Here is an 11304-nt window from a genome sequence, read left to right on the forward strand (position 1 = left end):
GATTATAATACAGAGGATGAAGTTCAACCTTCTGACGATGAATCGGTGGAGAGTGATGAAGTGTTTACTATGTAATATTCTTAACTATTAGATCATAATATTTTATAAATATGCGCTCTATTTTAGGAAAAATTGGATGTTTAACCTCCAACAATCTAATAAAATGAGTTACTGTGTATTGTGTGATTATCTCATAACAAGAATTAATTTCAAAAGACACACTAGAACACGTCATCATTTAAGATTTCTATCGTTAATACACAAGGATGAATTTATTGCAGAGTTAGTGTTTTGGTATATCTAATCCTTTAATAAAAATTAACGAATTTTTATAATTGTAGTAAAACGGCTGATAAAATAAAAAATGAGACGTTGTCGTTTATTGAAAATAATAACTTTGTTAATGATGACTTACAGAAGAAGTATGACTGGATTTCTTATGACCCGCAAAACTCATTAGTGGCTTTGTGTAAAGTTTGTAACAAGGATATTACCCATCCTTGCTCTGAAACTAAATTGAAGGTGCATGAAAAAATTGCTCATGGTAAACAGAACCCAGTCGAACTTGTCAATCAGATGAAAGACGAAAGTGTCAATCAGATGAAGAATGAGACACATAATGAAGTGTCACATTCCGAATCTGAAGAGAATTCGGAAGATAGTCAGGACGAAGAAAGTGATTATAAAACGTATATACGATTATAAAACTAAGTTATTTAGTTAACTAATTTCGATAATGTTTTAGGTACCAAAAAAAGAGAATCAAACGACTGTCCGACGAATGGTTCAGAGTTTACAAGTGCTATCGAAAATCTGACGATCCACAGTATATATATTGTAATTATTGTAAGGTACCATTGCTACCTACATTTTCTCGCTACAAACATGAAAAGTGTGCTCGTCACCAACAGGGAGTCAAGCGTAGTTTGTTGGAAGAACGTAAAAATCAGTTAAAGAGGTAAGAATTTAGTATTTTATTTCTTTCGCTATATTTTATTTATTCTATTTTCGCGGAAAATATGTAGTAAGAGCAAATTGCATCTTGGAGTTTTTAAGCGGAGTATTGAAACTAAATCTCTAAAGTCGAATGATATAAATAATATGAAAGTAAAAATTATGCATTTACAAAAAAATCACCCTTGGGTGCAATACAATCCTAAAGAACTTCAGCCTGATTATGTCCTTTGTACTATTTGCAACGACCGCGTTTTCGTACCTACTTCGGATTCTGTTAAGAAGCATGAAAAAAAACATTATGGAGGAGTTAATAAAGTTGTATATAGAAGAGAAATCGAAAATCAATTCAGTTACGATAATATGGAAAATGAGAATAACATAATAAGTGAATCATTGCAATGTGAAATATTGATGCCTGAAGATCCAAAGTCTGACAAACATAAGAAAAATATGCAAAACATAGATACTAACGACGAAGTTCAAATCTTAGAAGAGCCTTTTATCAAGTAAGTAAATAAAAAGTTTTTGTTGATAATGTTAATTTTTCAATATTTAATTTTTGAAGGGTTGAGAAAGATGACGGAAGTATTTATCAAACTAATCCAAAACGTATCCAGAACTCAGACACAGAAGAAACTATAATGGCTAAACGAGGAAAGTACACAGAAGCACATCAATCCGTAGATGATGCCATTAATATTCTTTGCAAATATAAAGATAAATGCACAAATGCCAATTCTTCGAAATCAGAATCAAGTAGAAATACTTATGATTTGTTTTTTGATAGTGTCAGTGAAACTGTTAAAAAGCTTCCAAATGATTTAGCAGCTGAAGCCAAGGTGCGGGTTTCTAGTATTATATATGAACTTGAAGTACGTGCAATGCAGCGCGAGCAAGAAATTGTAGATTCTCAGAACTTGAGTACAGCAACCATAAACGAAAATTCAATAACCCAAAATGAAAATCATAATTTAATGAACAACTCTGATGGTCATAATTCGTTTGGTAATATAAGCACTATACAACCTTTTCGTACCATTCCACTTACAGGACAACCGGCGTCACCAGTAAATCCTAATTCAAAATTGAAACTGCGTATACAAAAACATATTACTAAACCTTCATCATCGACACCAGTGGCATCGAGCCAAAAACTTCTCAGTTTTGTAAGGACATCTGAACAACAATTAAGAATTACTTCAAATGGAGAATCTATCGAAAATTTAGGTGATAACCAAGAAACGGAGACAATTATTTTGGGTAAAAATCAAACTTCTAATCAATTGAATCCAACTGATCGGCAAATGACTGAAGCAAGCAGCACAGGTTTGCGTGCGCGAAGTCTAGAGTCTATGTTACAAAATGCAGTGCTTCCAGTTAAGCTTACATCTCTGCCAACATCAAACCTTCGTCAAACTAACTTATTTAACTTTAAAAATGGTGTGATACGTACTAAGTCGACCACTGACGCTTGAAAGAGCGAAATTTTAATTAGTAAAGTTAAAGTTATTGTATAAAGTTCTTTCGAACTATAAGTTGGTAACAGTTATGTTTGTCATATTTATTAAATCTTTTTTTCCAGTTATTATGTAAAATTATATTGATGTATTGTTAAAAATGCGGAGGAACCAATGCATAGAGAGATTGCTTTTTTTATAACTAAAGCGATCAAAGTCTACACAAGTAAATTATGTCGCGAACTATCACTGGTATGAAGTAACAACAATTATGTATTGCAGAACACCATTCCAGAAATTATGTGAAATAAAAAATTTTAACATATTACATAAGCATAAATTTTGTTTTTTGATTCGAAATAATTTCATACATTATATTTATTTTTGATACTATTAAAAGTGTATATATGCATTCATACATAAATACAGAATTCTTGTATATTTGTTTACGAATTAAGTTCTGACCTATCATTATTTTAATGTTTAAACAGGAATACAATCTAAAAAATACTCTGCTCTAAAAAGGTTTATTGCTAAAAATCAGTCAAATTAGATAATAAAGTTTTAAAAATTATAGACAATTTACTATTTGTCTTTTTGCTGTTGTAGTAATTCGCAACAGCCTTTAGGGGAATCACCTAACTGTTGGTCCACAATTTTCTCCACACTTGCAATTGTGATTAATTCAATATCTTTTACGGGACCCAAAATTCGGTTCGAACGCAACATAAAACTATTGTCTGGTCTCTCATATTTGGTTAATTTGCCTCCTGTTGAATTATTGGTTTGTTCTCCAGAACTTGGATTGCTTGCGCTGCTGTTGACCGTTCCCTGCATACCGTTTTCAAAATTCGTTAGAACTGCTTGGTTTTCATAATTTGGTGGCACATTCTCAGATGAAAAGTTTATGGCGCTTTTTGCTTCATTGGCTTCCGTCGCTTTGTCAATTGGGATCGTACGTCCGTGCAATGGAAACATGAATTTGATATCCAGAAAACTGCAAAGCTCTTCGATACCGTCGAGCGCTTGATTTAATTCAATATTGTTTTGATTCGTTAAGTGTTTGCGCACTGTGTCCAAATACAGTTGTAACTTGCTATGCGCGATTGCGATAACAGTTCGAGCGTTTTTTAATTCTAATTGAAGGACTTCAGGACTCTAATTATGAATAAAATAATAGATATAGAAATAAATAATAGATAAAAGATTACAAAATATGTTATAGTGGAATATGCTATAGAAAAACAGCGTACATTTTTGGAAAGACCATCCATTATAATGCGATTAGAGTCTGCACTAGTGGCTAATCTTGCTATAGTTGCAGCATCAGCAGCATTTCTGGCTTGTAATTCTGCTATTCGCTGCTCCAATCGTAACGCATTGCTTACAGATGTAGTTCGCGCACGCGTGCGTTTCTCTTCTTGAGAATCCATATATTTTGATATTTTTTCATCACCTGTTGCAGCCGATTGCCTTGGCAATCCTGCTGGATTGCCTTGCTTGTTGTTCGTGGCAGATGGTATGGTAAAATAAATGAAAGCATTTTGTGGCCTTTCAAATTTCTATATAAATGTATAAAACATTGTACATTAAATGTAAAATCGTTACTCATGTTGTATATTAATGGAACTATACCTTGGGCATTTGCATATGTAGTGCATGTTGAAGTATCAAATTAACGTCCACATTCGTTGGATAACGCATAAGATAAGTCAGGCAAGTGGTATAATCGCTGAGAAGTACTATAAGAACAAGTAGAATACATTGAAGATTTTGGTATACATATATGAAGTATTACATTTATTTTTGTTTTAGTATTAGTCTTACATACATTTATCACGTATGCGAATAAGCATCGCTACTAATATATAATTCGGTAATTCAAAACGATCGCTATCCGCAAATATAGCGTCCCAAAGCACCAATAAATCAAGCAGAGGGAATTCTCGTCCAAACAGCAAACGTAACCAACGTCTATAAAAAAATAGAAGCACTTTAATGTGACTATCGCTCATGGGGATGAGAAAATAAATATGTTTAAACCTATATTGCTTAGTTGGGTTCATTTGGGTTATTTGATCTATAAGATATTCGTTTCTAACATATTTAATAACGACGATTAAAGTCACGAACTATTTGCAAAGTAATTAATTTAGGTTCAATCAAATCCCTCAATTGGAGGAATACCGTCAAATTGGCTGCGTTTTCGAAGTATATTTATTTTCTACCAAATACAAATAAGTGGAAGTAGTCTCCTCTTTACTGCAATTCAGTCATTAATTGGTTCGTAAAGGATATTAATGTGAAAAATTGGCGTCAATCTTCGACAATATTGGAGAATATCAGTTTATTTCACTTAAAATTATGTTATGCTTACATGCCAAAGATATGCAATGGTATTTCCAGTTTAAGTAAATAATTATGTAAGTGTAAATCTTCCTTAGCTAATATTTTGTCTCGTATAAAGTTTAATTGACCAATAACTTCCACTTCCGTTGAGTTCGGACCGCAGCTCTATAACAATATTAAAATAAATACTCAGTATAAGATAATTAAATCGTAGTTACGTCTTGCTGAAGTTGTAAGTAGCTGGTTTCAGGTTGAAAGGAATGTGTAATACGATAATATGATTCAATTGAAGACATTAAACGTGAGAATATGGAACTAAAAAAAACTATATTTGTATATTTTCAAAACAGTAGCACTAATATAATTACTATGAATCTGCTTCCAAGAAATCTGGATTGGCAACATCCAAAAGTGTGGCACTATTAAAAGAAATCATATAAAATTATTTTCACATATATACATTTTAGACATTTTTACTTTATTTCTCCTTTGGATATTTCAATAAAATGTAGCAGAGATTGATGGTCTCCGTACATCACGAATAGTATTGGCGCTAAAATTTCATGCATGCCTTGGCGGTAAGCCATATAAGGATGTACGCGGGCAAAGTAAAATAAGATATTACTCTAGAATGTATTGTAGTATCATGTGTTTAACAAATAGATTTGTTCTTGGCTTACCATAGCATTCTGAATAATGGATTTACGAAAGAAATCTACACCTGGAAAAGTGCGAATAACATCTTGACGTATCACTGTAAATAATTCTTGATCGCTAAAATATTGATTCCAGACACTCTGTAAAAGAATGTAATTAGTGAATTAGTGAATGTATTAGTGAATTAAAATACAGTACTTGTGTGGATTGTGATAATGGATCATCATTTGATAAATTCATGTCATGTGGATTCTTGACAAATTCCTTCTCTAGCTGTGCATAACTTTATAAAAGAAGTAAATTTTTGAAAACTAATTTTTTGTATTTATTATTAGTAATCTATCACCGTTTTCTTTGTTGTTCTCTTTGCTGCTGCCAAGATCTGTGATCTGTATTTAAGACTCGCAACAACAAAGCCCAGTAAACGCTCCGAAATTTCGATATTTTCAAATCACCCTTGAAGGCGTGCTCCTTTACGGTTTCAGGATTTTCATCTAAATAATTTAGTAATTGGCACCATTCTTGCCTTAGTAAAGGAATATTTGCATTTATTTTGTTTACACAATCTACATATGATTTGTATTGTTAAGTACGAACCTGTATCTTTCGACAGAAGTCATCGTATCTTCCTGTACGATTTTCTTTGTTTCACGACCTATTTCTTCTCTTATATTTGCATCAATTTGAGATTTGTTTGTTGGTGGCGGAAAGTACAATTTCAAGGCCTCAATACCACGCACAGTCATAATTCCTAAATACTTTGTTTATCAATTAATAGTTTTGATAAAAAAAACATAATCGCTTTATCAAATTCCCACAGATGCAACAAATACAAATAAGTTAAGGGAAGCAGCTGTTCTTCAAAATAAAATGACAACAAAAACCGCACAGGGTGCTTCTATTACTATTTTATACGCAGGAACTTCACACGATGATTAACAAACTGCAGAGAAATGTGGTAAGAATGTTTTCGATTGGTGTCACTTCACATCGATTGGTGTATAGATCTATTAAAATTTATTTTTTGGAAAGCTATTGAAGGGTGACTTAACACTTTTTTTTTAAATATTTGTCCATTCCATTTAAAAATCGGTAATAGTTAAATTTAGTCAAGTGCGAAATTGCGGTCACATTGCATGCGAGTTTTGTCTTGCGAACACATCGCATGTTGCGGTTACATTACTTGCGAATTGGCATATCTGTTTTGTTTGAAAATGAAATCGAAATGGTTAGTGAATAATATATATATTTAGTGGAAAATTCGTTACCAATCATTATTAATTTCAAATAACAAAAGATGAATCTAGGTGCATGATTTTTATTCTTCAAGGTATAAATATGAAGAGTTTGTTTATTCCTCAAACAAAGAAATTAGCAAATCGTAATCCATTTCCTAAAAGTAGTATATGTTTCCAAATTTATTTTCAATTATAAACTTGAGACTTAAAATTACGTGAAAACAATACATATCTCTTAACTTCACTATTTACACCTTCCATTTTGTAATAACGCAACTGCAACCACTCACATATAATTACAAACATTTGAATTGATCGTACGAATTCGCACGAGAAAATTCGCATGTAATGTAAACGCAACCTAATAAAACAGTTAATAATTCTCGCCAGAACAGTTTATGAAGTGCTTTTATAATATTTAATTTCATAGTTATTTTATTTTATAACACGTAATTATATTATATTAAATATTAGAGTTTATTATCATCATGTTAAAAGCATCCGAGTGTTCTCTACTAAAAGTTAATACTATATAATTTATTTAATACTGATCATTATATTGTTTATTATTATGAAAATTAATTAAATAATGTCCATCAAAATCAAAAGTTTGTATTATAATGTAATAAGAAAATACAGATTATAAACAAACAATAATAATATCATTTATCTAAACTCACTGACTGTGCTTATTTTCAATTACTCCACTGAGATGAGTTATAAACTTATGAAAACAGTAGAAACTCGTTGTTGTAGAGAAATACGCTCGTGAGCTACAGAAACGCATTACCTGCTATGAGAATTGATCTGTTTCCAAAGAATTTAAGTGAGTATAATACCAGTGTAAGTGATCTGGAAGATGTTAGTTATTTAAAATTTGCTTTTTCCTGCCTTCTTAATAATTATAAATTTTCACTCTATTGCCAATGATCTTTATGACAACACGGTCAGTGATAATTACCATATATATAGTACTAAAAGATATACAGCAAAAAAAGCTACAGAAACGCATTACCTGCTATGAGAATTGATCTGTTTCCAAAGAATTTAAGTGAGTATAATACCAGTGTAAGTGATCTGGAAGATGTTAGTTATTTAAAATTTGCTTTTTCCTGCCTTCTTAATAATTATAAATTTTCACTCTATTGCCAATGATCTTTATGACAACACGGTCAGTGATAATTACCATATATATAGTACTAAAAGATATACAAAAAAGTATTTGGTCCGGATTATTTCTTTAATAGAGGAGAAATGAATATTTTTTTTGCATTGTCTTAATCTTACTTTTTAATTTTTGCTAGAGTCGATTAAATAAACATATAATATCTTAGCTTGATTCACCGCTTGGCTTACGACTGAAAGATACCTCAACAAAGACCCACAATAGATCATAACATAACATGCCATGTTTAAAGGATAATATTGCATTTAATCAATAGATTTGGTCTTCAATATATTATGTTTCATTAAGAATAGAAGCTGAGTAAATAATCAACGCTTCCAACATGTACTTAGGCTTGGAGAGATTTTTAATAAATGCGGAAATGAAATTGTTTGGTTATACATGGTGCTAAGTAAATAATGTTAGATATGGGGAAGCAATTACTATAAATACTAAAAGCCATTTACTTTTTGTTACATGTGAGACGATTAACTAATATGTAGGGTGCAGATATTCTGTTACGGCTATTTTTGTAAGTTTGTTGACAGTCGTTGAACTAAAATATTTTGACCGTTCTTTATTATGTGGTTTAGATGTTCGATAGTTTCTGTATTCTGTTTGAATACTAATTTAGTGTTTTTATTTAAATAGCACAAGGTTAAACCATTGATATAGAATTATTTAAAAATTTTTAATTATTTAAATATTTATATTTCAATTTTTATATTCAAGGATTAGAATACTGGTCTCTCTAAATACATTTATGTATGTTAAGCTCTTGCGGGGAATTATTTAAGAACTTGTTTTCAATTCATGTGCTGATTTGAAAGAAACTCATTTTAAGAATTTAAATAAAATGGAAACGAGTTTTCAAAGAATATTTGAAGATTTTCATGTATTCGAACATTTCTTATTTTAGATTCCTTTCGAACATATGCACATAAATTCGAAATGATCGAAACTTTGTCAGATGTTTTACATATCCAAAATTACTAAATAATATATGTACTAACAAATTCCCAAAAGCAGCGTGTAAGCCACACTTCGTTGGGTGTTAAATGATCCGAAAGATCTTGTGATGCTTTTCTCTCTGCCAGACAGCGATTACATAAACATTGTTTAATAATCGACGCTAAATTTAGACTCGAAGCACTCGTACATTGGAGGAACAAGAACTCGAAACTCGAAAACGTATTTCAACCACTGTGTCAGTGTCAAAGTAGATTTTAATATGCGGAATATATTAAGACGAAACAAAATTTTAAATTAGAATTAATATTATTTTATCGGTATTAATTCTATTATTGCTGGTGTATTTTAAAAAAAAACCAACATATCTTTTTTTTTTATAATAAAAACTTGAAATAGAAAGTTAAAACTTTTGTTGGTAATTCATTTTTAAATTGAATTTATTTAATTATGAAAATGGTATATACATTATACGGGAAGATAAATTTCTATTGAAAAAAACAAAGTATTGGAAAGCCAATAAAGCGTTTTGACCAACAAACATATCGGACTGTAAATTTTGCGGATATCACAATTTTCTATTGAATTAATCTCTTGGATTATTTTAGTTAACTTGTAGAGTAACGTCCTAACATCCACTCTTTCAATGTCAACGATAATATTCTTTCAATATTGTTTTATTAATTGAATGCTTTTTAAAATTTACAGAAATAATTGTGTAATGGATTTCGAGAGTTAAGACGTTCTTCTTTCTTAGCGTAGTTATTTACGTCTTTAATTTTTCGCTTCTTCTGTCTATTTCCGACGCTTATTCTCTGTAGGTTATTGTTGACTCCATCTATTCATATTTTCAAAGTTGTCCTTTTCTGGACTTTTTTGTAACTGAAATATAAGATCTTATTTACTTACATAGTTGGCCATTATAGACCTGAGTCGTCCTTGGCCGCGACGAGTAGTCTCCACTAGTCAGCCCAATTAGTTGCCTGCTATCGTCAGTTGGTAATACCGAGCGCCCCCAAATCATTGGTTCCTTGGTCCTTTCACCGAAGATGCGGACGTCCTCTACCGCTTTTTTCATATGGGAGTACCGAATCAAACACCTTTCTAGCCATTCGCATGACAAGACCAAGCCAGCAAAGCCGCTTTTCGATCATCTTATATTAATGAAGATGAATTTTTAGGTAGAATTTTTAAATTAAAACTATTTAATTATTATTTATTTCTATTTCAGCCAGTGCACTTGAGCATTTTTACTCTTGCTTAACTCGAGGTATTTTTAAAACCCCTCTTTACGCCTTGACTGGATTATTGTTAATCACTTCATCAGACTAAGCAATAAGTGACCTCAGATCTGCATACCTCCCCGAGGAACGCGTAACCATTCTGAGATTTGATAACGCGGTGTTGGTCAGTTTGTCAGTTTTCACAAATAATTTCACGGCTCTATTATTTATGTATTTTTTGATGGGATCAATTTTGAGGTCCCTGAGGATGTCATTCGTCCTAATGTACCATGGTACTTTGAAAAGTCTTCTCAGAGCCTGACTTTGTGCAATTTCTAGCTGGGGAATAGTAGTGTTTGAAGCTTTGCTAAAAGCTTCACATCCATATAGAAGTGATGGACGAATTTTTTGGTTATATATCAGTTTCCTGTTCTTAGCATTGAGAATTTTATTTCTGAATAGCGGTTGGAGGTGATGAAGAATTTTGGCACAGCTAATTCTTTTCAGTTGAAAATGTTTAAGCCATGTGAATCTATTTAAATTCAATAACACATCTAAATCTAAATTATTTAAAAAAAATTTGAGTTAAGAATAATAATAATACATATTTATGGATGCAGTCAAATTATTTTCAAACTATATTTTGAGTATTTAATTCAATTGAGGAATCAGTGATATTGAAAGTAGTAACAGTTTGTGATATAATAATCCTACCTAATGAAATTAAATTAATTCAAAAGTATTGCAGTTATTTAAGATATGAACCTTAAAATCCGTTCACATGAAAACAAATTTTATCTCAAACTTATTGTCCTTATTTCCCTCAAAAAGAATTATACTGTCGTAAGCTTTTATTTTCAAAACATAGATAAGATAGATCTATGTTTATTTTTAAAAAAATATGTTTAACTATATTTTGAACTAATGTTTAAGCTACTTTTAACATATATGTAAATCGTTCCGAAAATAAATATTAAAAATATATAAGAAATGGCTGAATACATAAATAAGGTCAATGTTGGCTCAATCTCATTGGGAGGTAATATCTTAACGCATTCGTAGACGACCTATGCGATACTGACAGTGCCGCAAAAAAGAAGAAACAGAAGAAGTTGGTCAGGAAATGAATTCAAGAAAATAAGAAATATTAAAATACATTTTTAAAGATAAAAGCAATAACAATAAAAATATTTTTATAAAAGTCAATAGTAACAAATAAAAACAACAAAAAGCATTGCAAATTGATATTTGAAGTGTAAATCGATAGTCGAATATTGAGGAAGCGAAAC

The 11304-nt window shown here is 31.0% G+C and overlaps 2 protein-coding genes across 2 annotated transcripts; one reads left to right on the top strand and one right to left on the bottom strand.

The window, feature by feature from the left end:
* Positions 1-6: 6 nt before the first annotated feature.
* On the top strand, positions 7-2755 carry LOC119678204 (protein suppressor of variegation 3-7-like). Its single transcript, XM_038089905.1, has 6 exons — positions 7-71; positions 127-282; positions 342-689; positions 746-958; positions 1026-1463; positions 1523-2755. Coding segments are annotated over exons 1-6 (2067 nt in total). The 5' UTR covers positions 7-69; the 3' UTR covers positions 2433-2755.
* A 37-nt stretch (positions 2756-2792) lies between these two features.
* Positions 2793-6257, bottom strand: LOC119678203 (TBC1 domain family member 5 homolog A-like). Its single transcript, XM_038089904.1, has 12 exons — positions 6018-6257; positions 5767-5946; positions 5619-5703; positions 5444-5560; positions 5241-5389; positions 5132-5182; positions 4982-5078; positions 4792-4928; positions 4246-4388; positions 4050-4156; positions 3668-3976; positions 2793-3572 (listed from the first exon to the last, which is right to left on the bottom strand). Exons 1-12 carry the CDS (start codon positions 6164-6166, stop codon positions 3000-3002), a joined length of 2097 nt encoding a protein of 698 aa, XP_037945832.1. The 5' UTR covers positions 6167-6257; the 3' UTR covers positions 2793-2999.
* Positions 6258-11304: the final 5047 nt, after the last annotated feature.

This window comes from Teleopsis dalmanni, chromosome 2 (genome assembly GCF_002237135.1).
Source record: "Teleopsis dalmanni isolate 2A chromosome 2, ASM223713v2, whole genome shotgun sequence".
Taxonomy (NCBI): Eukaryota; Metazoa; Arthropoda; class Insecta; order Diptera; family Diopsidae; genus Teleopsis; species Teleopsis dalmanni.

Excerpts from the sequence above, each read along its gene's own strand:
- LOC119678204 (XM_038089905.1), top strand. Across the intron at positions 283-341 it reads AAGGATGAATTTATTGCAGA|TAAAACGGCTGATAAAATAA; the intron begins GTTAGTGTTTTG and ends TTATAATTGTAG. Across the intron at positions 690-745 it reads GAAGAAAGTGATTATAAAAC|GTACCAAAAAAAGAGAATCA; the intron begins GTATATACGATT and ends ATAATGTTTTAG.
- LOC119678203 (XM_038089904.1), bottom strand. The coding sequence starts at position 6,166 with ATGACTGTGCGTGGTATTGAGGCCTTGAAATTGTACTTTCCGCCACCA. Across the intron at positions 5,183-5,240 it reads ATATCCAAAGGAGAAATAAA|TGCCACACTTTTGGATGTTG; the intron begins GTAAAAATGTCT and ends TTCTTTTAATAG. Across the intron at positions 5,079-5,131 it reads TTCTTGGAAGCAGATTCATA|TTCCATATTCTCACGTTTAA; the intron begins GTAATTATATTA and ends AGTTTTTTTTAG.